General features: G+C 48.8%; 1 protein-coding gene across 2 annotated transcripts in view; it reads left to right on the top strand.

Moving 5' to 3' along the window:
• Positions 1 to 20345, top strand: part of LOC126195055 (tubulin-specific chaperone C) — a 40825-nt gene extending 20480 nt beyond the window's left edge. For both annotated transcript variants that reach the window (XM_049933503.1, XM_049933502.1), the window contains exon 3: positions 18843 to 20345. In XM_049933503.1, the coding sequence (XP_049789460.1) occupies positions 19116 to 20132 (1017 nt within the window). In that variant the 5' untranslated portion in view covers positions 18843 to 19115 and the 3' untranslated portion in view covers positions 20133 to 20345. The remainder of the gene's footprint in view (positions 1 to 18842) is intronic.
• Positions 20346 to 25552: the final 5207 nt, after the last annotated feature.

The raw sequence follows: 25552 nt of genomic DNA, 5'->3' as shown, positions 1-25552 counted from the left end.
GGAGGCCAATTACATTTACTAAAAAGGTCATATGGTGGTTTTGGCTGTACATCACCTGCCAGAAAGTTTATTTTATTTTATGGGGAATACCTTATGAATATTATCCCATTTTTCATATTTTCCATGGTCTGTGTTTATATTCTTTCAGGGAAAATTATTTCAATTCGTAGTTACAAAACATGTCCGTCTACTCTTCTCTCTCATAGAGAACTTCACCCGAGCTGATGACACATACCCTTTGATCTGTCTCTCCATCCAAACAGCCCTCAGAAGGCCCAACAATACCGACTGACCACTGTGTCATCCTCGGCCAATAAGCGGGTATGGAGGGACGTGTGGTCAGCATACTGCTCTTCTTGCCATTTTTCTGTTTTCGTGGCAAGAGCCACTACTCAGTTCAGTAGCTCAGCCTCATGAGGATGAGTACACACCACTTGCCAATAGCCCTCAGATACTCAGTCAGTCACCCATCTGAGTGCCCCCAGGGGATCCACAACTCTTTTGTGGATACGTGTGTAGCGAGCACGGGACTCCGAGCTGATGTGGCCTTCCTTCCTTTCCGGGCTGCATACCTTCCCTTTCCGCATCCTTCCCCATCCCCCATCTTCGCCCCCCCCCCCCCCCTCACCTCTGGCTCTTTCCTTCCCTTTCTCCCCCTCTGGGGGTACGGTTTGTGCCTACGTCCGGAGACGGACGCTAGTAAATGTACCACATTCTTCGCCTTCCTTGCTTGTAAGTCTTCATCCTTCCTTTGTCCTTCTCTTTTCCTTACCTCTTCTCTCTACCCTTTTCTCCGCTGCGGCGTTTGAGACCTCTTCTTTCCTTTCCCTTTCTTTCTTCCTCCCTGTGCGTGTCTGAAGGCCGACCCACGCACTTCCATGCGTAGCCGGAGACGGGGTAACGCGTAATTCCCCGCCCCGGGTAGACAGGTAGGACACGTACGTACCCCCTGGTAACGGCCAGGCCCAGGGAGGGGTGATTACCCGAGCTGATACCTTCCGAAAGTGCCGATTGGTCCCTCCGTCCGTTTGTCGGGAGGTGTGACCTGAGGTGTGAACAATCACCTAAGGCGGGAGTGCCCTCAGAGAGGGCCCCCACAAGGGAGGAGCGCGCCATCGGAGACGCCGGTAATCATGGGGGATTCTTCTGCAATGGTTTCCTCACCTTCCATTATGTCTGCTCACAAGCGTAAGTTCACTGAGTCTCAGCCACAGACAGTTCTTCCATCGTTGCCACAGTTCCTTGTTGTTTCTCGGTCTGACGAAGGTCACGACTTCTCCACGGTCAACCCTTTCATTATTCAGAAAGGTGTCGACGCAATTGCAGGTCCTGTAAAGTCGTGTTCTAGATTACGGAATGGCACCCTGTTGTTAGAAACAGTCAGTGCCCTCCAGGTTCAAAAATTGCTGCGTACCTCACTACTACACACTTTCCCTGTCCGGGTGGAACCGCACCGTACCTTAAATTCCTCGCGTGGAGTCGTTTATACACGCTCCCTCGATGGACTGTCTGACGAAGAAATTCAGCACTACCTGTCTGACCAGGGCGTAACGGCTGTTCATAGGGTTATGAAAAGGGTTGACACGAACATCATTCCAACCCGCACTGTCTTCTTGACATTTGACAAAGTTCAACTCCCATCGAAAATCAAAGCAGGCTATGAGATAATTTCCGTTCGCCCTTACGTCCCAAACCCTACGCGTTGCTATCGGTGCCAGCGGTTCAATCACACCAGCCAGTCCTGTTCCAATCTGGCCAAATGTGTTAAGTGTGGCAGGGATGCCCATGAGGGTGCTTGTCCACCTCCATCCCCTCGCTGCATCAACTGTATGGGTGACCACGCTGCTTCCTCGAGATTGTCCCGTTTTTAAGGACGAAAAGCTCATCCAGGAAATTAGAGTAAAGGAAAAGCTGTCGACCTTTGCTGCTCAAAAATTATTCGCCAGTCGACAGCCCACCGTGCCTCAGAAAGGAAAATACAGCACTGTCCTTGCTTCTCCTCGGCCAACAAAGGAGGCGGCCACGCAGACTTGCGACCTCACCTTTAGTGCCACGGTCGTCAGATCGGCCAGCGCAAAGATCGCCCGTTCAACCTCACCCCTTTCGCCTGCCCACTCTCTGGCTCACCCTTCGTCGAGTTCTGCTAAATCTCGAGCCCAAAAGTCAGACACCAAGACTTCGACAAAAGAGCATACTCGTGAAGAGTTTTTACGTACGGCAACTTCCCAACCATCGGTTCCTCCTTCCTCTAAACATCATACTTCCAAGAAGGCTACAAAGAAACCCAGTTCCTCTCCTTCTCCGCCAAGGCGTGTCCCATCTACAGCACCACCTGGCGGAAATCGCCCTCGGCCGTCTTCTGTGTCGCCGAGGCGCACTGCTGGCGGCCGATCAACCGGCCGGTTGCTGGTGGCAGGAGCTGCTCCTGACCAACCTATGGATCAGGATCTTGTGCCTTCAGCTGAATGCCATTCCATGCTGTTGGTCGCAAGCTCAGAGCAGTCGTTGAGTTGACAGCGACCTTGGTCACATTCCTCCATTTTCTGTTCACCCTATGTCCATTATCCACTGGAATATCCGCGGTATTCGAGCCAATCGGGATGAATTGTCGATCCTCTTACAATCCTACTCGCCAGTCATCTTCTGTCTTGAGGAAACAAAGCTGCGTCCCCATGACCGCTTTGTTCTCCCTCATTTTCAGTCCGTCCAATATGATCTCCCCTCTGTTGAAGGCACTCCAGCACATGGAGGACTCATCATTCTTCTCCATGAAACTCTCCATTATCACCCAATCCATTTAAACACTTCCTTCCTAGCTGTCGCCGTCCGTCTTTCCCTTTCCGGATACACGTTCTCTCTTTGTACTGTATACATTCCATCGTCCACACCAATGGCACGAGCTGATCTCCTTCATCTTCTTGGTCAGCTTCCACCCCCATATTTGCTGGTTGGGGACTTCAATGCCCACCACCCGCTTTGGGGATCTCCACATCCTTGTCCACGTGGCTCACTATTGCTAGACGTCTTCCACCAAGCAGATCTAGTTTGCCTCAACACTGGGGTCCCCACATTTTTGTCTGCCTCCACGACAAATTTATCTCATTTGGACCTTGCGGTCGGTACTGTTCCGCTAGCTCGGCGCTTCGAATGGTTCGCCCTTGCTGACACACACTCGAGTGACCACTTTCCATGTGTCCTTGGACTGCAGCCTCAACTGCCATATATGCGCCCGCGATGCTGGAAGTTTGCCCAAGCCGATTGGACACTTTTTTCGTCTCTAGCGACATTCGATGACCGTCACTTTCCCAGCGTCGACGATGAGGTCACACATATTACCGACGTTATTCTTACAGCTGCGGAACATTCAATACCACGCACCTCCGAATTGCCCCGGCGCCCCCCAGTTCTTTGGTGGAACGAGGCATGCCGTGAGCACTACGTGAGCGGCGACGTGCTCTCCGCGTTTTCCGCCACCATCCTACTTTGGCCAACTGTATCCGCTATAAGCAGCTCAGAGCGCGATGCCGTCGTGTCATCCGCGATAGCAAGAAGGCAAGCTGGAAATTCTTTATTAGCTCATTTAACACCTTCACTCCCTCCTCGGAAGTTTGGAGTCGGCTTCGACGGTTCTCAGGCGCGCCTAGTTTCTCCCCGGTCTCTGGGCTCACTGTCGCGCATGACACATTAGTGGACCCCGTCGCAATTTCTAACTCGTTGGGTCAGCACTTTGCTGAGATTTCGAGCTCTTCAAATTACCCGCCAGCATTTCTCCCGAAGAAACGTGCAGCGGAAGTGCGACCTCTTGCTTTCTCCTCTCAAAATCGCAAAAGCTACAATACTGTTTTCTCCTTGCGGGAACTCCAACATGCACTCTCTTCTTCTCGCTCCTCCGCCCCAGGACCGGATGGTATCCACGTCCAAATGGTGCTGCATTTATCAACCCATAGTCTGCGTTACCTCCTTCGCCTTTATAATCGAATTTGGACCAATAGTACTTTTCCCAGACGATGGCGGGAAGCTACCGTTGTTCCTGTTCCGAAACCTGGAAAGGACAAACATATCCCCTCTAGCTATCGCCCCATTTCTCTCACGAGTAGTGTCTGTAAGGTTTTGGAGCGTATGGTGAATTACCGTTCAGCGTGGTGGCTGGAATCCCGCAGTCTTTTAACACCTGCCCAATGCGGATTCCGAAAGCATCGTTCTGCAGTTGACCATCTTGTTGCTCTCTCCACTTATATCATGAACAATTTTCTCCGGAAACGCCAAACAGTAGCAATATTTTTTGATCTGGAGAGAGCATACGATACCTGTTGGAGGACAGGCATCCTCCGCACACTGTTCTCTTGGGGCTTTCGAGGTCGGCTGCCCCTTTTTCTTCGCGAATTTATGGCAGAGCGCACATTTAGGGTGCGGGTGAACACTACTCTCTCCCGTACTTTCTCCCAAGAAAACGGGGTATCCCAGGGCTCCGTGCTGAGTGTTGTACTGTTTGCCATTGCCATAAATCCAATTATGGATTGTCTCCTTCCTGATGTCTCGGGCTCCCTCTTTGTGGACGATTTTGCGACCTACTACAGCTCTCAACGGACCAGCCTTCTTGAACGACGTCTTCAAGGATGTCTCGATCGCCTCCACTCTTGGAGCATCGAAACCGGCTTCCGTTTTTCTCCCAGTAAGACCGTTTGTGTTAATTTTTGGAGACGTAAGGAGTTTCTTCCGCCCTCCTTACATCTAGGTCCTGTCAACCTTCCATTTTCCAACGTCGCTAAATTCTTGGGTCTTATGTTTGACAGAAAACTGTGCTGGTCCTCCCACGTTTCCTATCTTTCGGCTCGCTGTCTGCGATCCCTCAACACCCTCCGTGTTCTGAATGGTACCTCCTGGGGAGCGGACCGAGTGGTCCTTCTCCGCCTCTATCGCGCCTTAGTGCGCTCGAAATTGGACTATGGAAGCATAGTCTACTCCTCTGCTCAACCGTCTATTCTTCGGCGTCTCGACTCTATCCACCACCGTGGATTACATTTAGTGTCTGGAGCTTTTTACACCAGCCCTGTGGAAAGCCTTTATGCTGAGACTGCTGAACCTCTGCTGTCCAATCGGCGAGCAGTCCTTCTGAGTCGTTATGCTAGCCATCTGTCTTCCATGCCTGCTAATCCAGCCCATGACCTTTTTTTCGACACCTCCTTTGATGTAGGGTATGCAGGCCGCCCCTCCTCCCTACTACCACCGGGAGTCCGCTTCCGTCAACTACTCCATTCTCTTTCCTTCCGCTTTCCTAAAACCTTCTTGACAACTTGGGGTACAGCACCGCCTTGGCTCCGTCCCCGGATCTGCCTGCTCTGTGACCTTTGTCGATTTCCCAAGGATGGTACCCCTTCACTTGTTTATCGTCGGGCATTTGCTGCTCTATGTGCACAAATGACGGACGCCACATTTATTTACACCGACGGCTCGAAAACATCGTTAGGTGTAGGGAGTGCCTATATTGTTGGCGACACCCCAAATCACTTTCGGCTTCCCGACCAGTGTTCGGTTTATACTGCGGAGCTTTACACTGTTCTCCAGGCTGTCCACTACATCCGCCGCCATCAGCAGATACAGTACGTTATCTGCTCAGATTCTCTCAGCTCTCCTCAGTCTCCATGCTCTTTATCCTGTGCACCCTCTGGTCCACCAGATTCAGGACTGTCTGCGCTTGCTCCACCTGGGGGGCGTCTCGGTGGCGTTCCTCTGGCTCCCGGGACACGTTGGTATCTGTGGAAATGAGGCGGCCGATATTGCAGCCAAGGCTGCAGTCTCACTTCCTCGGCCAGCTATTCAATCACTTCCCTTCGCCGATCTACGGAGCGTTCTATGTCGACGTGTTGTCCATTTCCCCCCTGTGGGTCCGGGGTAAGAATAGGCCCGAGGTATTCCTGCCTGTCGTAAGAGGCGACTAAAAGGAGTTTCGGCCTTCCATGTGATGGTCCCCCTTGGGGTTTGACCTCCATTTTTCAAAATTCTACAGAAGTACGAGCCTTTTGGGGAAGGACACCTTACGTGGTGTACCACTGGTCCTAAGTGCGCTAAGACCTTGGCACTCAGCATTGCACCGGCGTTGTAACCATACCCACTATTCCTCAAATTGGGCCTAAACGCCTGATGGGTTGTCCAAGTTACGCCCATAGTGCATCTCCATCTGCACCAGCGATCATGATGGACTTTCCATGGCACCAGAAATCCAGCACGGTAGCCAGCCCGTTGTGGTGGGGTCATCATGTACCCTCTAGGTTGTAGCCCCCTGACAACACAGGGATCGTACTGCCGATACCTGAGCTGCACCCTCCCCACGTCGGCCAAGGAGTAGATGCCCGTCTCCTTGGGGCATCAGGATTCCCGGCAATGGTCATCCTGCCAGGTGGCCCTTGCTGCGGCTGGGTGGCGCCCGTGGGGAGAGCCCCTGGTCGGCCCCCCTGCGGGTCCGGGGATTAGAATAGGCCCGAGGTATTCCTGCCTGTCGTAAGAGGCGACTAAAAGGAGACCATCCCCCTCACGGGGGTAGTTAGCGCCTGCGTCCGGAGACGGACGGTTTCCCGACCTATAATCGTGGTCTTTTTGGTTTTTCACTTCTCGTTTCTTCATTCCTTTTGTTGGTTCCTTTCTTTGCTCTTCTCCACTTCACTGTCTTCCTTACTCTTTCCCTTGACTTCTCCTTGCCTTCTCATTGCCTTTTTCTCCTTGCCTTCTCATTGCCTTTTTCTCCTTGCCTTCTCATTGCCTTCTTCTCCTTGCCTTCTCCTTGCCTCCTTCTCCTTGCCTTCTCCTTGCCTCCTTCTCCTTGCTTTCTCATTGCCTTCTTCTCCTTGCCTTCTCTGGTCTCCGCCTCGGCGTTTGAGACAGTCTGTCCTCTTTCTCCCTCTCTCTTCTTTTTCCTCTTCTTCCTTCCTCCCTGTGCGTGTCTGAAGGCCGACCCACGCGTTCGCACGCGTAGCCGGTGACGGGGTAACGCGTAAGTCCCCGCCCTGGGTAGACATGTAAGGCACGCGCGTACCCCCTGGTAAAGGCCAGGCCCGGGGAGGGGTGATTGCCTGAGCTGATACCTTCTGACCATGCCGATTGGTCCCTCCGTCTGTTTCTCGGGAGGTGTGACCTGAGGTGTAAACATTCACCTAAGGCGGGAGTGCCCTCTGAGAGGGTCCCCACAAGGAAGGAGCGCGCCATCGGAGACGCTGGCAATCATGGGGGATTCCTCCGCAATGGATTCTACTCCATCGCTTTCGACTTCGACCCACAAACGGAAACGTGACCAGCCAACAGTGACAAAAATACTACCGCCTGCCCCACAGTTCCTCGTCGTTTCTCGATCTGAGGAAGGAAAGGATTTTTCCTCTGTCAACCCTTTCGTTATCCAGAAGGGCGTCGATGCCATAGCTGGATCTGTCAAATCTTGTACCAGATTGCGTAACGGTACCCTATTACTCGAAACTGAGAGCGCCTTTCAGGCACAAAAACTGCTTCGGGCCACACTCCTTTACACATTCCCTGTCCGGGTGGAGGCTCACCGAACTTTGAATTCGTCTCGTGGTGTGGTCTATACTAGATCCCTCGACGGCTTGACTGACGAGGAGATTCAATCTTTCCTCGCTGAGCAGGGCGTGACGGCTGTCCATAGGGTCATGAAAAAGGTCAACAATGACCTTGTACCGACCCGGACACTTTTCTTAACCTTCGATAGTGTTAAGCTGCCATCGCGCATCAAGGCGGGCTACGAGGTCATTTCAGTTCGCCCCTATGTCCCGACACCTACGCGCTGCTACCAGTGTCAGCGTTTCAATCACACTCGACAGTCTTGTTCCAATGCGGCTAAATGTGTCACTTGTGGCAGGGATGCCCATGAGGGTGACTGTCCACCTCCGTCTCCTCGTTGTGTGAACTGTCAGGGTGACCATGCCGCATCCTCCCGCGACTGTCCTGTCTATAAGGAAGAACGCTGTATCCAGGAAATTCGAGTCAAAGAGAAAGTGTCCACCTCGGCTGCTCGCAAGCTATTGGCTAGTAGGAAGCCCACGCTGCTCCCAGCGGGGAAATACAGCACTGTCCTCGCCTCTCCTCGGACTACCCGGGAGGTAGCAACCCAGACATGCGATCTGACCTTCAGCACCACGGTCGTCCGTTCGGCCAGTGCTAAGATCGCGCGGTCGACGTCTCCTCTTCCTCCCATCACCCCACAGACACCAGCCACTTCCTCAGCTTCTGCTCAGTCGAAGACCCCGAAGTCAGATGCACGGGCCTTCAAGAAGGAACCATCCCGTGCAGACTTCCTCCGTTCCTCGACCTCCCAGCCTTCGACCGGTACTTCCACCAAACGTCCTTCTAAAAAGGCGCATAGGAAGCACAGTTCTCCTTCTCCGCCGCGGCGCCTTTCTTCTCCTGCGCCACCCAGCGGTTGCCGCCCCAGGCCGTCATCCGTTTCGCCTGGCCGCACCGCTGGTCGCCGAACATCTGGCCGTTCACCGGCGGAGGAAGCTCCCCCTCCCGGCCATCCTCCTGAGATGGCCGATGACCCTATAGACCCCATGGACGATGACTGTCTGCCTCCTGCTAGCGGCGGCAGTGCTCGCTCGAAGCCAGGCCCTAAGCGGCCTTCGAGGTGACCCCTTCTCTCATCTTCCTTTTCTTACGATGGCACTTATTAACTGGAATATTCGCAGCATTCGCTCCAACCGAGAGGACTTGAAGTTGCTGCTCCGCTCGCATCGTCCGCTCGTCGTAGCCCTCCAGGAAACGAAGCTACGCCCATGCGATCAAATTGCCTTGGCACACTACACCTCTGTGCGTTTTGACCTACCCCCTGTGGTAGGTATCCCAGCTCATGGAGGGGTTATGTTGCTGGTCCGGGATGATGTTTACTACGATCCCATCACGTTGCACACCGGCCTGCAGGCAGTAGCCATCCGCATTACTCTCCCAACTTTCACGTTTTCCTTTTGTACCGTTTACGCTCCATCGTCATCTGCCGTTACCAGGGCAGACATGACGCAACTTATTACTCAGCTACCTGCACCATTTTTGTTAACTGGAGACTTCAATGCCCACCATCCTCTTTGGGGCTCTCCAGCATCCTGCCCGAGGGGCTCCTTGTTAGCAGACCTTTTCAACCAGCTCAATCTTGTCTGCCTCAATACTGGCGCCCCTACTTTTCTTTCGGACACATCTCATACCTATTCCCATTTAGACCTCTCTATATGTACTCCCCAACTTGCACGCCGGTTTGAGTGGTATGCACTTGCTGATGCATATTCGAGCGACCACTTCCCGTGTGTTATCCATCTCCTGCAGCATACTCCCTCTCCGTGCTCCTCTCGTTGGACCATCTCCAAGGCAGACTGGGGGCTCTTCTCTTCCAGGGCGACCTTTCAGGATCAAACCTTCACAAGCTGCGATCGTCAGGTCGCACACCTCACGGAAGTCATTCTCGCTGCTGCTGAATATTCCATCCCTCACCCTACTTCTTCTCCACGTCGCGTACCGGTCCCCTGGTGGACCGCAGCATGTAGGGACGCTTTACGTGCTCGTCGACGTGCTTTACGCACCTTTAAACGCCACCCTACAGTGGCGAATTGCATTAATTATAAACGATTACGTGCTCAGTGTCGTCGTATTATTAAAGAAAGCAAGAAAGCCAGCTGGGCTGCTTTCACCAGCACCTTCAACAGTTCTACTCCTTCTTCTGTTGTCTGGGGTAGCCTGCGCCGGCTATCTGGCACTAAGGTCCACTCCCCAGTTTCTGGCTTGAAGGTCGCGAATGAAGTCCTTGTGGCCCCTGAGGCTGTCTCCAATGCCTTCGGCCGCTTTTTCGCCGAGGTTTCGAGCTCCGCTCATTACCACCCTGCCTTCCTCCCCCGCAAACAGGCAGAGGAGGCGAGGCCACCTAACTTCCGCTCCTCGAATCGTGAAGGTTATAATGCCCCATTCACCATGCGGGAACTGGAAAACGCACTTGGCCGATCACGGTCCTCCGCTCCAGGGCCTGATTCTATTCATATCCAGATGCTGAAGAACCTTTCTCCTGCGGGTAAAGGTTTTCTTCTTCGTACTTACAATCGCATCTGGATTGAGGGACATGTTCCCGCATGCTGGCGCGAGTCTATTGTTGTCCCGATTCCTAAGCCGGGGAAGGACAAGCACTTGCCTTCCAGTTATCGACCTATCTCGCTTACCAGCTGTGTCTGTAAAGTGATGGAGCGAATGGTTAACTCTCGATTGGTTTGGCTGCTCGAGTCTCGACGCCTACTTACCAATGTACAATGTGGATTTCGAAGGCGCCGCTCTGCTGTCGACCATCTGGTTACCTTGTCGACCTTCATCATGAATAACTTCTTGCGGAAGCGCCCGACCGCGGCTGTGTTCTTTGATTTGGAGAAGGCTTACGACACCTGTTGGAGGGCGGGCATTCTCCGCACCATGCATACGTGGGGCTTTCGCGGTCGCCTCCCTCTTTTTATTCGTTCCTTTTTAATGGATAGACAGTTTCGGGTGCGTGTGGGTTCTGTCCTGTCCGACACCTTTCGCCAGGAGAATGGGGTGCCACAGGGCTCAGTTTTGAGCGTTGCTCTCTTCGCCATCGCGATCAATCCAATAATGGATTGCCTCCCAGCTGATGTATCAGGCTCCCTTTTCGTGGACGATTTTACCATCTATTGCAGCGCGCAGTGTCCACGTGTCCTGGAGCGCTGTCTTCAGCGTTCTCTTGACCGTCTTTACTCTTGGAGTGTCGCCAATGGCTTCCGTTTTTCTGCCGAGAAGACGGTCTGTATTAACTTCTGGCGCTACAAAGAGTTTCTCCCACCGTCCTTACGACTCGGTCCCGTTGCTCTCCCACTCGTGGAGACAATCAAATTTTTAGGCCTTACCTTTGACAGGAAACTTAGCTGGTCTCCACATGTGTCATATTTGGCCGCCCGTTGTACCCGTTCTTTAAATGTCCTCCGTGTTCTCAGTGGTATGTCGTGGGGAGCGGATCGAACCGTCCTACTTCGTCTATATCGGTCGATCGTCCGCTCCAAGCTGGATTATGGGAGCTTCGTATACTCCTCTGCACGGCCATCCATCTTACGCCGCCTCAACTCCATACAACATCGGGGTTTACGACTTGCGATCGGAGCGTTTTATACCAGTCCCGTAGAGAGTCTTCATGCTGACGCTGGCGAATTGCCACTCACCTACCGGCGCGATATACTGCTTTGTCGGTATGCCTGTCGGCTACTGTCAATGCCCGACCATCCTTCCTATCGTTCCTTTTTTGACGACTCTCTTGACTTTCAATACGGGTTGTATGTCTCTGCCTTGCTACCCCCTGGAGTTCGCTTTCGTCGCCTCCTTCAACACCTTCATTTTTCACTCCCTGCAACCTTTCGAGTGGGCGAGAGCCGCACGCCACCTTGGCTCCAGGCTCAGGTCCGCGTTCACCTCGACCTCAGCTCGCTCCCAAAAGAGGTCACCCCCGGTTCGGTCTACCACTCCCGTTTTTTGGAACTTCGTTCGAAGTTCAACAACATGACTTTCATTTATACAGATGGCTCTAAGACCAATGACGGGGTCGGGTGTTCCTTTATTGTCGGGGCACAAAGTTTCCAATACCGGCTCCATGGCCATTGTTCGGTCTTCACAGCTGAGCTCTTTGCCCTCTACCAGGCTGTTCTGTACATCTGCCGCCACCGACATTCTGCTTATGTCATCTGCTCAGATTCCCTGAGCGCCATCCAGAGCCTCAGTGATCCGTACCCGGTTCACCCTTTCGTACACCGGATCCAACGCTCTCTTCAGCAGCTGGTGGACGTCGGTACGCCGGTTAGCTTTATGTGGGTTCCTGGCCATGTCGGTATCCCTGGGAACGAAGCTGCAGATGCCGCGGCCAAGGCTGCGGTCCTCCAGCCTCGGACAGCTTCTTGTTGCGTCCCTTCGTCCGATTTTAGCAGGGTCATTTGTCGGCGCGTTGTGTCGCTGTGGCATGCCGATTGGGCTGCACTTACCGACAACAAGCTTCGGGCCTTAAAACCTCTTCCCGTGGCTTGGACGTCCTCCTCACGCCCTTCTCGGCGGGAGGAGGTCGTTTTAGCAAGGTTAAGAATTGGACACTGCCGGTTCAGCCATCGCCATCTGCTGACGGCTGCGCCGGCGCCGTTCTGCCCATGTGGGCACTTGCTGACGGTTAGTCACATTTTAATGTCCTGTCCCGATCTTAAAACACTGCGCCTCGATCTTAACCTGCCTACTACTTTAGATGCCATTTTAGCGGATGACCCACGAGCAGCTGCTCGTGTTCTTTGTTTTATCAATTTGACAAACCTCGCTAAGGACATTTGATAATGTTTTTTAATCCTATGCCTGTCAGTCTGTCTTTTATTGTGTTTTCCCTTTTAGTTGTTGTTGTCAACTTGTGCCTCGCGGTGCATTCTTAGAGTAGTCAGGGCGCTAATGACCATTGAAGTTGTGCGCCCGAAAACCACAAAAAAAAAAAAAAAAAAAAAAAAAAAAAGAGCCCCTGGTCGGAGTGGGTGGTATCGGGGCGGACGTTTCGCAGATGAAACGTCAACGCGTATCAGGTCGCTCTGCGGCAGAGTCTTTCAAAAGAAAAGGTACCGTTTCTAGTTCTAGTTCTGGTTCTCCTGCCCTTTCCCCCTTGGCCACTCCATGGGAGGAGGGACAGGCCCGCCGGCTTGGGGCGAAGTACTTCCCCCGCTATTTGGTCTGTTCTCGAACCGATGGGGGGACATTCGCCACCTCCAAGCCCATGTTCTTTGTTCAGCACATTGAGGACATCTTCGGGGAAATCGAGGCTCTTAGCAAGATGCGTTCAGGGTCCGTTCTTATCAAGACCACCTCCGCCACACAGTCGGCGGCGCTCCAGGCGTGCGACCGCCTAGGGGACATCCCAGTATCCATTGTCCCACATCTGGCACTAAATAGAACGCAGGGGGTTATTTTTCATCGTGACCTCTTGCTACAATCTGATGAGGAGCTCAGGGCCAACCTGGAGCGCCGAGGCGTGCATTTCGTCCGGCGAGTCCAGCGCGGCCCCAAAGACCGTCGCATCGACACCGGGGCCTTTATCCTCGCCTTCGAGGGGGACGTTCTCCCGGAGAAGGTAAAGGTGATGTGCTACCGGTGTGACGTGCGACCTTACGTCCCGCCTCCTATGCGCTGTTTTAGGTGTTTGCGCTTTGGGCACATGTCGTCACGGTGTGAGGCTGAGCCCCTTTGTGGCGATTGTGGACGTCCTCTTCGTGAGGAACATACATGCACCCCACCACCTCGGTGCATTAATTGTCCTGGCGTCCACTCGCCTAGATCCTCAGACTGCCCCGCATATCAGAAGGAGAAGAAGATACAAGAAATCAAAACTTTGGATCGGCTGTCTTATTCTGAGGCCAGGAAGAAGTATGACCGCCTCCATCCTGTGCCATTGACCACTTCGTTTGCCTCAGTTGTGTCCACTCATTCCGCGGTATCCTCACCCCTATCCTGTCCCCCCTCCGCCTCCTCCGCCCATCAGGGGGCTCTGCCTCCGCCTCCCAAATCCCTCCCTTCCAAATCCTCCTCCCCTGTGGCCCCCACCCCCTCTGCCCCAGGGGCCACCCTTCCTCCTCCTTCTGCCCCCACGCCACCTGAGAAGCGATCCTCTTCTCAGGCGTCCATCGGGGAAACGTTCCGGACCCCAGCTTCCGAGGTCCGGCGTTCCAAAACGGACACCGCGCGTGAGGACCTTCTTCGGGTCCAGCCCACCATCCCTGTGCCTCCTCGGCCTTCCAAGAAGGCCTCCAAGAAGAAGTTTCTATCCCCTTCTCCACCCCGGCGCGTTTCGTCTGACGCTCCATCTGTGAGTCGCTGCTCCCGGCCGTCCTCAGTTTCGCCGGGACGCTCTGCTGCCAGGCGCTCAGCTGGCCTTTCGTCGGCAAACAATGCTGCCCCTCCTACACAACCAGGGACAGCGGCCGCAGCTGGCGACGAGTTGATGGAACCGGATCCGCCTCCCGTCAGTTGTAGCGTTGTTCCCTCGCAACCTGGCCCTCTGCGGCCGTCAAGGTGACCAGCTCTTCCCCCGTCTCGGTCCCCCAACTTTTTGACTAGCGATGGCGTTGTTTCATTGGAACATAAGAGGTATTCGATCTAATCGGGAGGAATTACAACTGCTCCTCCGCCTGCACTGTCCTCTCGTCCTTGGTCTCCAGGAAACCAAGTTGTGCCCGACTGACCGTATTGCCTTTACCCACTATACCTCGGAGCGGTATGACCTCACCCCTGTGGACGGTGTCCCAGCTCATGGTGGGGTCATGTTGCTCGTTCGGGACGATGTCTATTACCATCCCATCCCATTGACCACCCCACTCCAAGCAATAGCTGTCCTCATTACTCTTTCTGCTTTTACTTTTTCTGTTTGTACCATCTACACTCCACCGTCATCTGCTGTTAGTCGGGCTGACATGATGCACCTGATCGTTCAGCTTCCCCCGCCGTTTTTATTGTTTGGCGACTTCAATGCCCATCATCCCCTTTGGGGCTCTCCTGCATCCTGTCAAAGAGGCTCACTCTTGGCGGATGTCTTCAACCATCTCAATCTTGTCTGCCTCAATACTGGCGCCCCGACTTTCCTCTCGGACTCTACTCATACCTACTCCCACTTGGACCTCTCGATCTGTTCTACCACTCTTGCCCGTCGGTTCGAGTGGTATGTCCTTTCTGACACCTATTCGAGCGACCACTTCCCCTGTGTCGTTCGTCTCCTGCACCACACCCCATCCCCACGTCCTTCGAGCTGGAACATACTGAAAGCCGACTGGGGACTTTACTCCTCCCTGGCGACCTTTCCGGACCACGATTTTCCCAGTTGTGACAGTCAGGTCAAATACCTCACGGCTGTTATCATCAATGCTGCCGAACGTTCCATTCCTCGTACTACTTCTTCTTCACGTCGCGTTTCCATCCCCTGGTGGAACGAGGCTTGTAGGGACGCTATCCGTGCTCGACGACGTGCTTTACGCACCTTTCGCCGCCATGCTACGTTGGCGAATTGTATTGAATACAAACGACTCCGAGCACAATGCCGTAGAGTCATCAAAGACAGCAAAAAAGCTTGTTGGGCCTCTTTCACCAGCTCCTTTAACAGCTTTACTCCCTCTTCCGTCGTTTGGGGTAGCCTGCGCCGGCTGTCGGGCATTAAGGCCCACTCCTCGGTACCTGGCCTGACCTCAGGTAATGGGGTCCTTGTTGATCCTGTGGCTGTCTCCAACGCCTTTGGCCGCTTTTTCGCGGAAGTTTCAAGCTCCGCCCATTACCATCCTGCCTTCCTTCCCAGGAAAGAGGCAGAAGAGGCTCGGCGACCTTCCTTCCACTCGCTGAATCTGGAAACTTATAATGCCCCCTTTACTATGCGGGAACTCGAACATGCGCTTGCACTGTCTCGGTCCTCTGCTCCGGGGCCAGATGCCATTCACATTCAGATGCTGGCACACCTTTCTCCGGCGGGCAAAAGCTTCCTTCTTCGTACCTACAATCGCGTCTGGACCGAAGGTCAAGTCCTCATGCGTTGGCGTGACGCCGTTGTTGTTCCTATACCCAAACCCGGGAAGGATAGACACCTTCCTTCTAGTTACCGCCCCATTTCTCTTACAAGCTGTGTCTGTAAGGTGATGGAGCGCATGGTTAATGCTCGATTAGTCTGGATTCTTGAATCTCGACGGCTACTTACTAATGTCCAATGCGGCTTTCGTCGCCGCCGCTCCGCTGTTGACCACCTTGTGACCTTGTCGACATTCATCATGAACAACTTTTTGCGAAGGCGCCAAACGGTAGCCGTGTTCTTCGATTTGGAGAAGGCTTATGATACCTGTTGGAGAGGAGGTATCCTCCGCACTATGCACAGGTGGGGCCTACGTGGTCGCCTGCCCCTTTTTATTGATTCCTTTTTAACGGATCGAAAGTTTAGGGTACGTGTGGGTTCCGTATTGTCCGACGTCTTCCTCCAGGAGAACAGAGTGCCTCAGGGCTCCGTCTTGAGCGTAGCCCTTTTTGCCATCGCGATCAATCCAATTATGGATTGCATTCCACCTAATGTCTCAGGCTCTCTCTTTGTCGATGACTTCGCGATCTACTGCAGTGCCCAGAGAACATGCCTCCTGGAGCGCTGCCTTCAGCGTTGTCTAGACAGCCTCTACTCATGGAGCGTGGCAAATGGCTTCCGGTTCTCTGAAGAGAAGACGGTTTGTATCAACTTTTGGCGATATAAAGCGTTCCTTCCGCCATCCTTACATCTCGGTCCCGTTGTTCTCCCATTCGTGGACACAACTAAGTTTCTAGGGCTCACGTTGGACAGGAAACTGTGTTGGTCTCCACATGTCTCTTATTTGGCGGCCCGTTGTACGCGTTCCCTTAATGTCCTCAGAGTTCTTAGCGGTTCATCTTGGGGAGAGGATCGCACTGTCCTGCTTCGCTTGTATCGGTCCATAGTCCGATCGAAGCTGGATTATGGGAGCTTCGTCTACTCGTCTGCTCGGCCATCCCTCTTACGCAGTCTCAACTCCATCCACCATCGGAGGATACGTCTTGCGACCGGAGCCTTCTACACTAGTCCTGTCGAGAGTCTTTATGCTGAAGCTGCCGAGTTACCATTGACCTACCGGTGCGACGTACTGCTGTGTCGGTATGCCTGCCGGCTGTTGTCTATGCCCGACCACCCCTCTTACGAGTCCTTCTTCGCCGATTCTCTCGACCGTCAGTACGGGTTGTATGTGTCTGCCCTGCTGCCCCCCGGAGTCCGCTTCCGTTGCCTGCTTCGACAATTGGATTTTGCCCTCCCTACCACCTACAGAGAGGGTGAGAGCCCGACACCACCTTGGCTCCAGGCTCCGGTTCATATTTACCTCGACCTCAGCTCACTCCCGAAGGAGGGTACTCCGGCTGCAGTGTATTGCTCACGGTTTGTCGAACTTCGTGCTCGACTTGCCGGTCACACCTTTATTTACACCGATGGCTCCAAAACTGACGATGGTGTCGGCTGTGCCTTTGTCGTCGGGGCCGCCACCTTTAAATACCGGCTCCTCGACCAATGTTCCAGCTTTACGGCCGAGCTTTTTGCTCTCCATCAGGCCGTTCAGTATGCCCGCCGCCACCGCCATTCATCGTATGTACTCTGCTCTGACTCACTCAGTGCTCTTCAGAGCCTTGGAGCTCCCTATCCGGTCCATCCCTTGATTCAACGGATACAGCAGTCCCTCCATTCTTTCGCTGATAATGGTGGTTCTGTCAGCTTTCTGTGGGTTCCCGGACATGTAGGAGTGCCTGGGAATGAGGCTGCGGATGCTGCAGCCAAGGCTGCAGTCCTCCTGCCTCGGCCAGCCTCCCATTGTGTCCCATCATCTGACGTTCGTGGGGATGTATGTAAGAGGCTTGTGTCGTTGTGGTGGGATGCTTGGTCATCCCTCCAAGGAAACAAGCTCCGGGCAGTAAAACCGCTCCCAACTGCTTGGACAACATTCTCCCGACCATCTCGGCGCGAGGAGGTCCTTCTGACCAGGTTGCGGATTGGGCATTGCCGGTTTAGCCACCGCTACCTGCTCTCCGGTGACCCAGCCCCGCAGTGCCCTTGTGGTCAGGCATTAACAGTGCGCCATGTTTTATTGTCGTGTCCCCGTTTTAGTCAATTTCGTGTTGTCCTGTCCCTGCCATCTACTTTACCGGATGTTTTAGCTGATGACGCTCGAGCAGCTGCTCATATTCTGCGTTTTATAACTTTAACTGGCTTGTCCAAGGACATTTAACCTTTTTACTTATTTTATCTGCATCTTTGTCAGGTCCTTCTGGTGTCCCCCCCATCCCCTTGACTTTTACCAGATTCCATGTGCTCTCACAACAGTGACTGGGCGCTAATGACCTCAGCAGTTGAGCGCCCTTAAACCCAAACAAAAAAAAAAAAAAAAAAAAAATATCTGAGTACTAGCCATGTCCAATAACGCTTAACTTCAGTGAGCTGATGGGAACCGGTGTTACCATTGCAGCAAGGCCATTGGTGCCCCTGATCTGGACACTCAATAAATGTTTCCTGAAGGAAGGTAAATTAATGATGTCAGGTGAAGCATTTGGAGTACCTTTTGCATTCTTTGTGTCTCTCATGTTGTGGTGTAAGTTCCTTTTCTCTCTGTTTGTATGGTTTTTTTTTTTTTTCTCCTTGCTTGCATTTTGCTCCAGAGAAAGGATCCACAAATTCCAAAAGAAAGGCAATTGTTGTTATATTAACACCGTTCTCTATATGTTTAACTGTGTTGGTGTGCATTTTCTTCTGCTATACTCTTTTTTTAATTTTTTATAAGTTTTTTCTTTTACCAGTCAAAATTCGTCTACTTATAATGTCTTGTTGGCAGTAGTTGAAATGGAACACTATAAAATTACAGAGAGACAAAATGGCTGACCAAGAGACTTCCCTTCAGGATGTGATATTCCAGGTCTCCTGATACACACTTAAAACTGAAAACACAACCCACATTTAACGTCTTTAAAAATAGTACGGAGGCTTAAGAAGACTGTTTAAAGTACTTGCTTCATTTTGCTACTTAGAGTGCTGGAATATTTACATTGTTTTAAATTTAATGTGATTGTTTGAAAATCCTACCTGACGGGGCTGCATCATTTATTTCATCATGGTATTTTGTGTGTCAGAATAATACACGCTTATATAAGGATTATTATGTATTTGTTCATTTCAAAAAGTAATTGAAACTGTTTCATAACACTTCAAGTTTACTTCTTGAATAACAATTTTATTTTTCGAATCAAAATGCCTATTTTCTGAAAGTAAATTTTTCTTCCAGAAATTGAGACGATCTGATCCTGCTTACCAGTCAGATGTGCTGCGAAAGAAGCAAGAAATGCTTAACGTTTTGCGTGGTGCAGCTCAAGATTCTACACCTATTTACCGAAAGACCAAAGAAGAAGTTGAAACAAAAAAGAAGGAATATGTTTCTGGTGACAAATAACGTATATTGAGGTAGTTATTGTAGCAGGTCTCAGTTTCGTAGTGGACAGTGTTGCTTTTGTGAGTGCAGTATTTCCTGGTTGTATTGTTGACTATTAGGTATATTTAAATGGAAATGGATAAAATTGCAGTAGAGGACAACCGTGATCTTGTAAAGGAAAAACTAATGCGTAGAGAAGCAGAAAGGCAGCAACTGCTTGAACAAAAAAGGGAAGAAAAGGAACAAAGATCAACTGGTGAAGAGCTCAGTTACTTTTTTGATACATTTGCAGAAAAACAAAAGGAGATTGAGAATGCTTTAACCGCAGCAGCAGAAGGACTTATAGAAAAAACCCAATTGCCAAATCATTTTGATAGGATTGGAAAGAATGTGCAGACCCTGCAGCATTTTTTATCTTCATCAACAATGTTTCTTCGTGTTTATGATATCCGGAAAGCTCAAGAAGCAATTCTGACTTTGCAGCAAAGATGTCAGCAACTAGAGCAGCAGTTACTACCAAAGAAAAAATTTGGTTTTAAAATTCGAAAGGTGCCTAATAAGAAAGATGTAATATTCAATGAAAAAATAGAAGACACTGTAGATTCCCATTCTTCACCTGTTCACAAGCTGCTTCAGAACAGTAAGGAAAACAATTGTGGTTTCTCTGGCAGAACTGCTGAAATTCTTTCTCTTCCTCATGAAAAAATATATAAAAAGGATGTTGTTCTTTCTAACCTTAATAGCTGTACTGTGAGACTACCTGGAGCTCCTAATACATTGTATATTGCTGGCTTGAGCAACTGCAAAATAATAACCGGTCCTGTAACAACATCAGTTTTTATTGAAAATTGTTCAGACTGCACATTTGTTTTGGCATGTCAACAGTTAAGAGTTCACAGCACAACACACAGTGACTTTTATCTCCACGTTACAAGTCGAACTATTATTGAAGATACTACGCATGTCAGGTTTGCTCCCTATAATTTAAAATATGAAAATATGGTGCATCATTTCCAGTTAGCAGGTTTAGATGTAAATAGAAACAACTGGGATATGGTTGATGATTTCAATTGGCTGGCAAGTGATAAAGCATCACCAAACTGGTGTATTATGAAAGAAAATGAATGGAATATTGATTGGATGTAATTTTTTAAAAAGTTACTTGTGAAACCTATAATTTTGAGATGGGATGTTCATTTAATAAAAAGCTATGTAATTATTTTCATTAAAATGAATTTGCTCAATAAGTGATTATTTCTGTGGAAAGGTGTAACACTAAATGTAGACCCAGTGCACAGCAGTGTATCAAAAAATTATTTTTGGGGAACAGTGTAATAACATTTAATTTGTTTTCCTGTGCTTATTTTTTTCTGTGTTTCATGTCTGTTATAACCATTTGCACATTTTGAAGAATTTAAATTGAGCTTCTATAACCTGTACAAAAAAATGACGGACATTAGTGCATAAAAAAGGCAATTCTTTGGAAAATTGCTATAGCATGAAACTACTGTGCTGTTTGTGATGTAATAATTTTAGTATCAAACCCCATCCACCTTCCTTACAATTCTCGAATATTCTCAGTGATGAATGCATGTTTCACTATTATGAATCCGCTTAATATTTACAAAGAAAAGGCTTTTCTAAATAAAGTAGATAGGAATATTTTCTTTGTTAAAGACTGTGGCTTATTCTCAGGTGAAACTCGTGTAATTTTTATAAAACATGGGCTGCTAATATATGGAACAATTATAGTCATTTGAAAGTATCCTTTTTGAAATAGTTTGTTTTGCCATTGCAGAGTGTTTGTGTCATTTTATTAACAGACACAAGCAGACAGAAAATGTGTGTGTGTGTGCGTGCGTGTGTGCGTGCGTGCGTGCGTGCGTGCGTGTGTGTGTGTGTGTGTGTGCGCGCGCCAAGGAGCCACCCCTATGCCCCACCCTTTTTATCACCAAATACCACCCTTGGGTGAAACAACTTAACTATATCCTCTGCTAGGTCTTTCACCACTTATATCTACGGATATCTTATATCTGTCCTTTTTTCCCCCCTAAGGTAAGTCTTTCCGCTCCCGGGATTGGAATGACTCCTTACCCTCTCCCTTAAAACCCACATCCTTCCATCTTTCCCTCTGCTTCCGTCTTTCCTGATGAAGCAACCGTTGGTTGCGAAAGCTTGAATTTTGTGAGTATGTTTGTGTTTGTTTGTGCGTCTATCAACCTGCCAGCGCTTTCGTTTGGTAAGTCACATCATCTTTGTTTTTAGATAGATTTTTCCCACGTGGAATGTTTCCCTCTATTATATTAAAATAATGTGTAAGAAAAGAGATCTTTCAGTAATTACTGCCATAAACAGTGTAATGAGTGGAGAAAACATCTCAGTGTATAGGGGGAGGCAAGTGGTAAATGGATACATACTATGGGTGAGTACACTGTACAGGTCTCGCACCTAGATCTGCAAGGGTTACGACCCAGGTATCAAGAGTGTTTGGCAGGAAGTGTGGAGAATGAATGGACAGAGATACCTCATACAGTATGGATAGTATGTTCCTCATTTCTAGATATAAGTGGTGAAAGACCTAACAGAGGATATAGTTAAGTTGTTTCACCCAAGGGTGGTATTTGGTGATAAAAAGGATGGGGGATAGGGGTGGCTCCTTGGCATCTATTTTATAGGGGTGGACAGAGGATAAAGGGTGTTATGTGGACATGGCATGAGAAATTCTTTTCTCACATGATCTCCTGAAAGCTATGGATGAAACACAACAGGCAGATTTCATATCCCTAGATTTCCAGAAACCATTTGTCAAGGTGCCCCACTACAGACTGTTAATGAACGTCCCAGCGTACGGAATAGGTTCCCAAATATGAGACTGGCTCGAAGACTTGTTGAGAAATAAAACCTCAGTGTGTTCAGTCTTAGGTGAATGAATTTGTTTGGAATAACAGTGTTTTTTTGTGGGCCGGTGGCTTGTTGATGTTGCCAGTGCTTTTTAACTGTAAGCTGCTTATATGCTTCAGTGACCTCCATGTTCAGACGAACAGGGAAAACAATCCTGTACTGTTGTAATACAGTGTTAACGGTGTTCTATTGACATGGGCACACTGATTAGATATCAAGGCATAACGTTTCAAAGCAATATTAAATGGAATGAGCTTGTAAAGATGACAGTAGCGTAAGCAAATGGTAGACTTTGATGTATTGAAAAAATTTTAGGAAAATATAGCTCATCTATAAAGGAGACCATGAATAGAGTAGACTTCATGTATAATCAACTACATATAGTACTGGCAGGTTCATCTTCAGACAGCTGGTCATTCATGTGTCGTGTGTGAGAGTTCGTCCATGTATGTGTGAGTTGCATTTGCGTGCACTCGCACGTGTGTGTGAGTGAGAGAGAGAGAGAGAGAGAGAGAGAGAGAGAGAGAGAGAGAGAGCTATTTTTGACGAATGATGTTTGTGGCAGTCTTTTTGTTCTGCCTATCTGCGACTCAGCATCTCTGCTATATGGTGAGCAGCAAGTTCCCTTTTCATAAAGTTCTTACATTCCCTCCTGGATTTTCCACTGTTTCATTCTGGAAATGTAATATAAACGTGAAAAACTGTCTGAAAATGAACCTGTTAGTTTGAAACCAGTGACAGTGTTATTGGTGTAAATAGCTTTTTTAAAAGTGGATGATTGGTGTTTCCTTCTTTGCATGAGTCAACTTATATTTTGTACTCAGCTACAGTCTCAGAAATGTCTATTTTTGACAAAATAACAGGAGGAAAGGTTTTGTTTCAAATGCCGCTAATACTGAGGCTCTGTGTCTTATTTGTGAAAATACGAGCATTAGTTTTTTAAATTATTAGAACTGTAGTCAACAAAAACCACTTTTTACATCTTTCAAATATTAGAACTCGAAAGGGAAGCACAGCTTAGCAGAAATATCATGCTCCATCTACTAATGCATGTTTGAAAGAACCTTTTCCATGCCTTGGTACCTTGATCATGCCTAAAGACGTTTAACAGAGTACCAAGAAGACAATAGCAATGAAAATGTGTTTTGAGAAAAAGTGGCACATGGAACATTTTCATTTCCACTCTTCAAACGTAGTCTGGCACTGTTTTTAGTGGGCAATTCCATCTCTTTAGTATGATATTGGATTGTTTGGAAAACACTCTTTAATTTCTTTAACCATTGCACTCCTCCTAGCCCCGCATTTCTTTAGGTGTGGGGATATGTGAGAGTCTCAGTGTGCCAATTCTGGTGAATAGATACAATTCGTACATCAGATTTGTTGTGTTTGTCATTGCCACAGCACCTGTGTGAATAGGTGCATTTTTCTGATGAAATGTTATTTTTGTTCTGCATTCCACACTCATTTCTATGCATTTTTGAATCTATTTGTCTGAAAGACTTGCATAGTATTGTGCAATTATTGCTTCACACTTTGTTAGGTAAATAGAATAATTCATTCTGCATCCTAGTAAAACTTTACCGTAGCTATTGCAGCAGATGAGATTAATTTTGCCTCCACCTGCTACTTTTGATTGCTGTTTCTCTTCTGGCTTGAAATGATGGTGTCGTGTCTTATCCATGTAACCAGTAGGGACAGAAAACTGGTCAGATTCTTTTCAAATTTGTCGCAACATTGCTGAAAATGCAATTACATATGTGCTTTTGTCAGTATTCAACAAATGTAGCATTCATCTTGTTGAAAAAATTCTCATAGTTGATACTTCATTTAAAATGTATGCTGTTTTTGGATATGTCTAGTACTCTCTGCGTCAAACCCATTTGAGTATCAAATATTGTGTACTACTTCATGTTTTCAAATGTAATTGTAGCTGTGGGACCTCACTGGCATGGAACATCTTTAAAATTAAGGCCCCATTGAATTATGAAGCGCAACTTTTAAAAATATCATCTTTAACTGAATTCCCATTGATGATACGGTGTCAGAAACAAGTTGTCATAAAACTATTCTTTGGATAAAGCAAGGAGCACCCTGATCAAAACAAAATTTCATTTGTGGCAGACGGGAAAACTTTGCACCTTGGTCTAGTGTATAGCAGGAATTTTCTTTATTGTATCAGATTTCTCACCATTCCCTTCAAACAGCAAAGCAAGAGTATTGGGCCGAGGGGGACATTGCTCACTTTTCTGTAGCAGTCCATATGCTTGATGGATGGTAAATGTTGAGTACCTCAGTGAGCTCAGTCTTAGGTGACTGAATTTATGTTAGGCAAAACCAGGTTTGGTGAGCTTATGGCTAGTCGGTGTTAAAAATCATTTTTAACTGTAATCTGTGTACATGCTTCAGTGGCGACCATGTGGAGGCAGTGGAATGTATGTCATGGGGAATGGGAATCCCATTTAGCTCCCCAGATTATGAGGATGGAATGGACTTCTAACCAAAAACTCGTACTGTGCTGTATGCTGATGTGGTGGATGCTGTTGCCTCTGGGACACCTGCCACACTCCGGTAGTTTCAAGGCTCACTAAGGTAAGAGGTCTTGTGGATGTTTGTGAAGCCTACAGCAAATTGAGTTCAGAACTCCTGAACATCCACAAACACCAGACAATAGTAATGGAACAGAGCTCAGCTGTCAGAATGTGCCTGTAATAATAAAGATAGCCTGCAACACTGTACAAAGAATGAATCGGAACATCCTGAAATGTGCCTAAAACAAAAAACCCATAAAATCAAACTCAGAAACATAAATTACCTAGCTGCTTTTAATGTAAATCCTCTCTTAAAAAACAGGAAAATTGAAAACTATTACTTTCTAAAGGAAAAAAGTATAACACCACTTCAAGAAACAAGATTTACTGATAAACGTCTAACTTTGATTCCATCAGGAACTGTTGTGCAGCGACTGTAGACTGTAAGGAAGAAGAGGCACACAGCAGTCGGTTGCAATGGGAACGTGATCCAGTGACTAATATACGAAAACTGATGAAAATTGGCAGTGCAGAAATGCTAAAGGCAACTGCATCTATATTGATTTATCATATGCCCATTCCTTGTATATACAGGGTGTCCCATTTATCTTGACTACCCCAAATAACTGTTTGTCCAGATGCAAATTATAAAATTTTTCAAGCAAATGTTCTTTAGCTGTCAGGGGGACATCAATCGGCATGGTTGCCTTCATTGTAGCTTTGTTTTTTTACAAAGAAATGAACAGCAGTATGACTTTTTTTAAATGGCACCCTGTATTTTTAATTGAGTAATTCATTTCCTCTCCTAAAGACCTATTCAAAAATGTATCACAGTGTACCATTCACTGAAACACAATGTTATTAATTACATAATACAGCATTGACGTTGAGCATGGGATCACAAACTCACCCACTTCCTGGAGTTGTCTGAAAACAAATGAAAACCAAGTAAAAACATAACACAAAATTGACTTTGACTCTCCTGTACCATTGCCCAAGAGGAGAACACTCGAAGGTTCTCAAAGTGGTGACTCTGGACAGCGATACACTGGTGCACTCGTTGAATAAAAGAATTATTTACTGCTTCCAGTGTTGCCTGCTGAAGAGAATCACAAGCAACCACGATACGTGCCTGCA

Source organism: Schistocerca nitens, chromosome 7 (assembly GCF_023898315.1).
Source record: "Schistocerca nitens isolate TAMUIC-IGC-003100 chromosome 7, iqSchNite1.1, whole genome shotgun sequence".
NCBI lineage: Eukaryota > Metazoa > Arthropoda > Insecta > Orthoptera > Acrididae > Schistocerca > Schistocerca nitens.
This window is presented reverse-complemented; position numbering and strand designations above follow the sequence as displayed.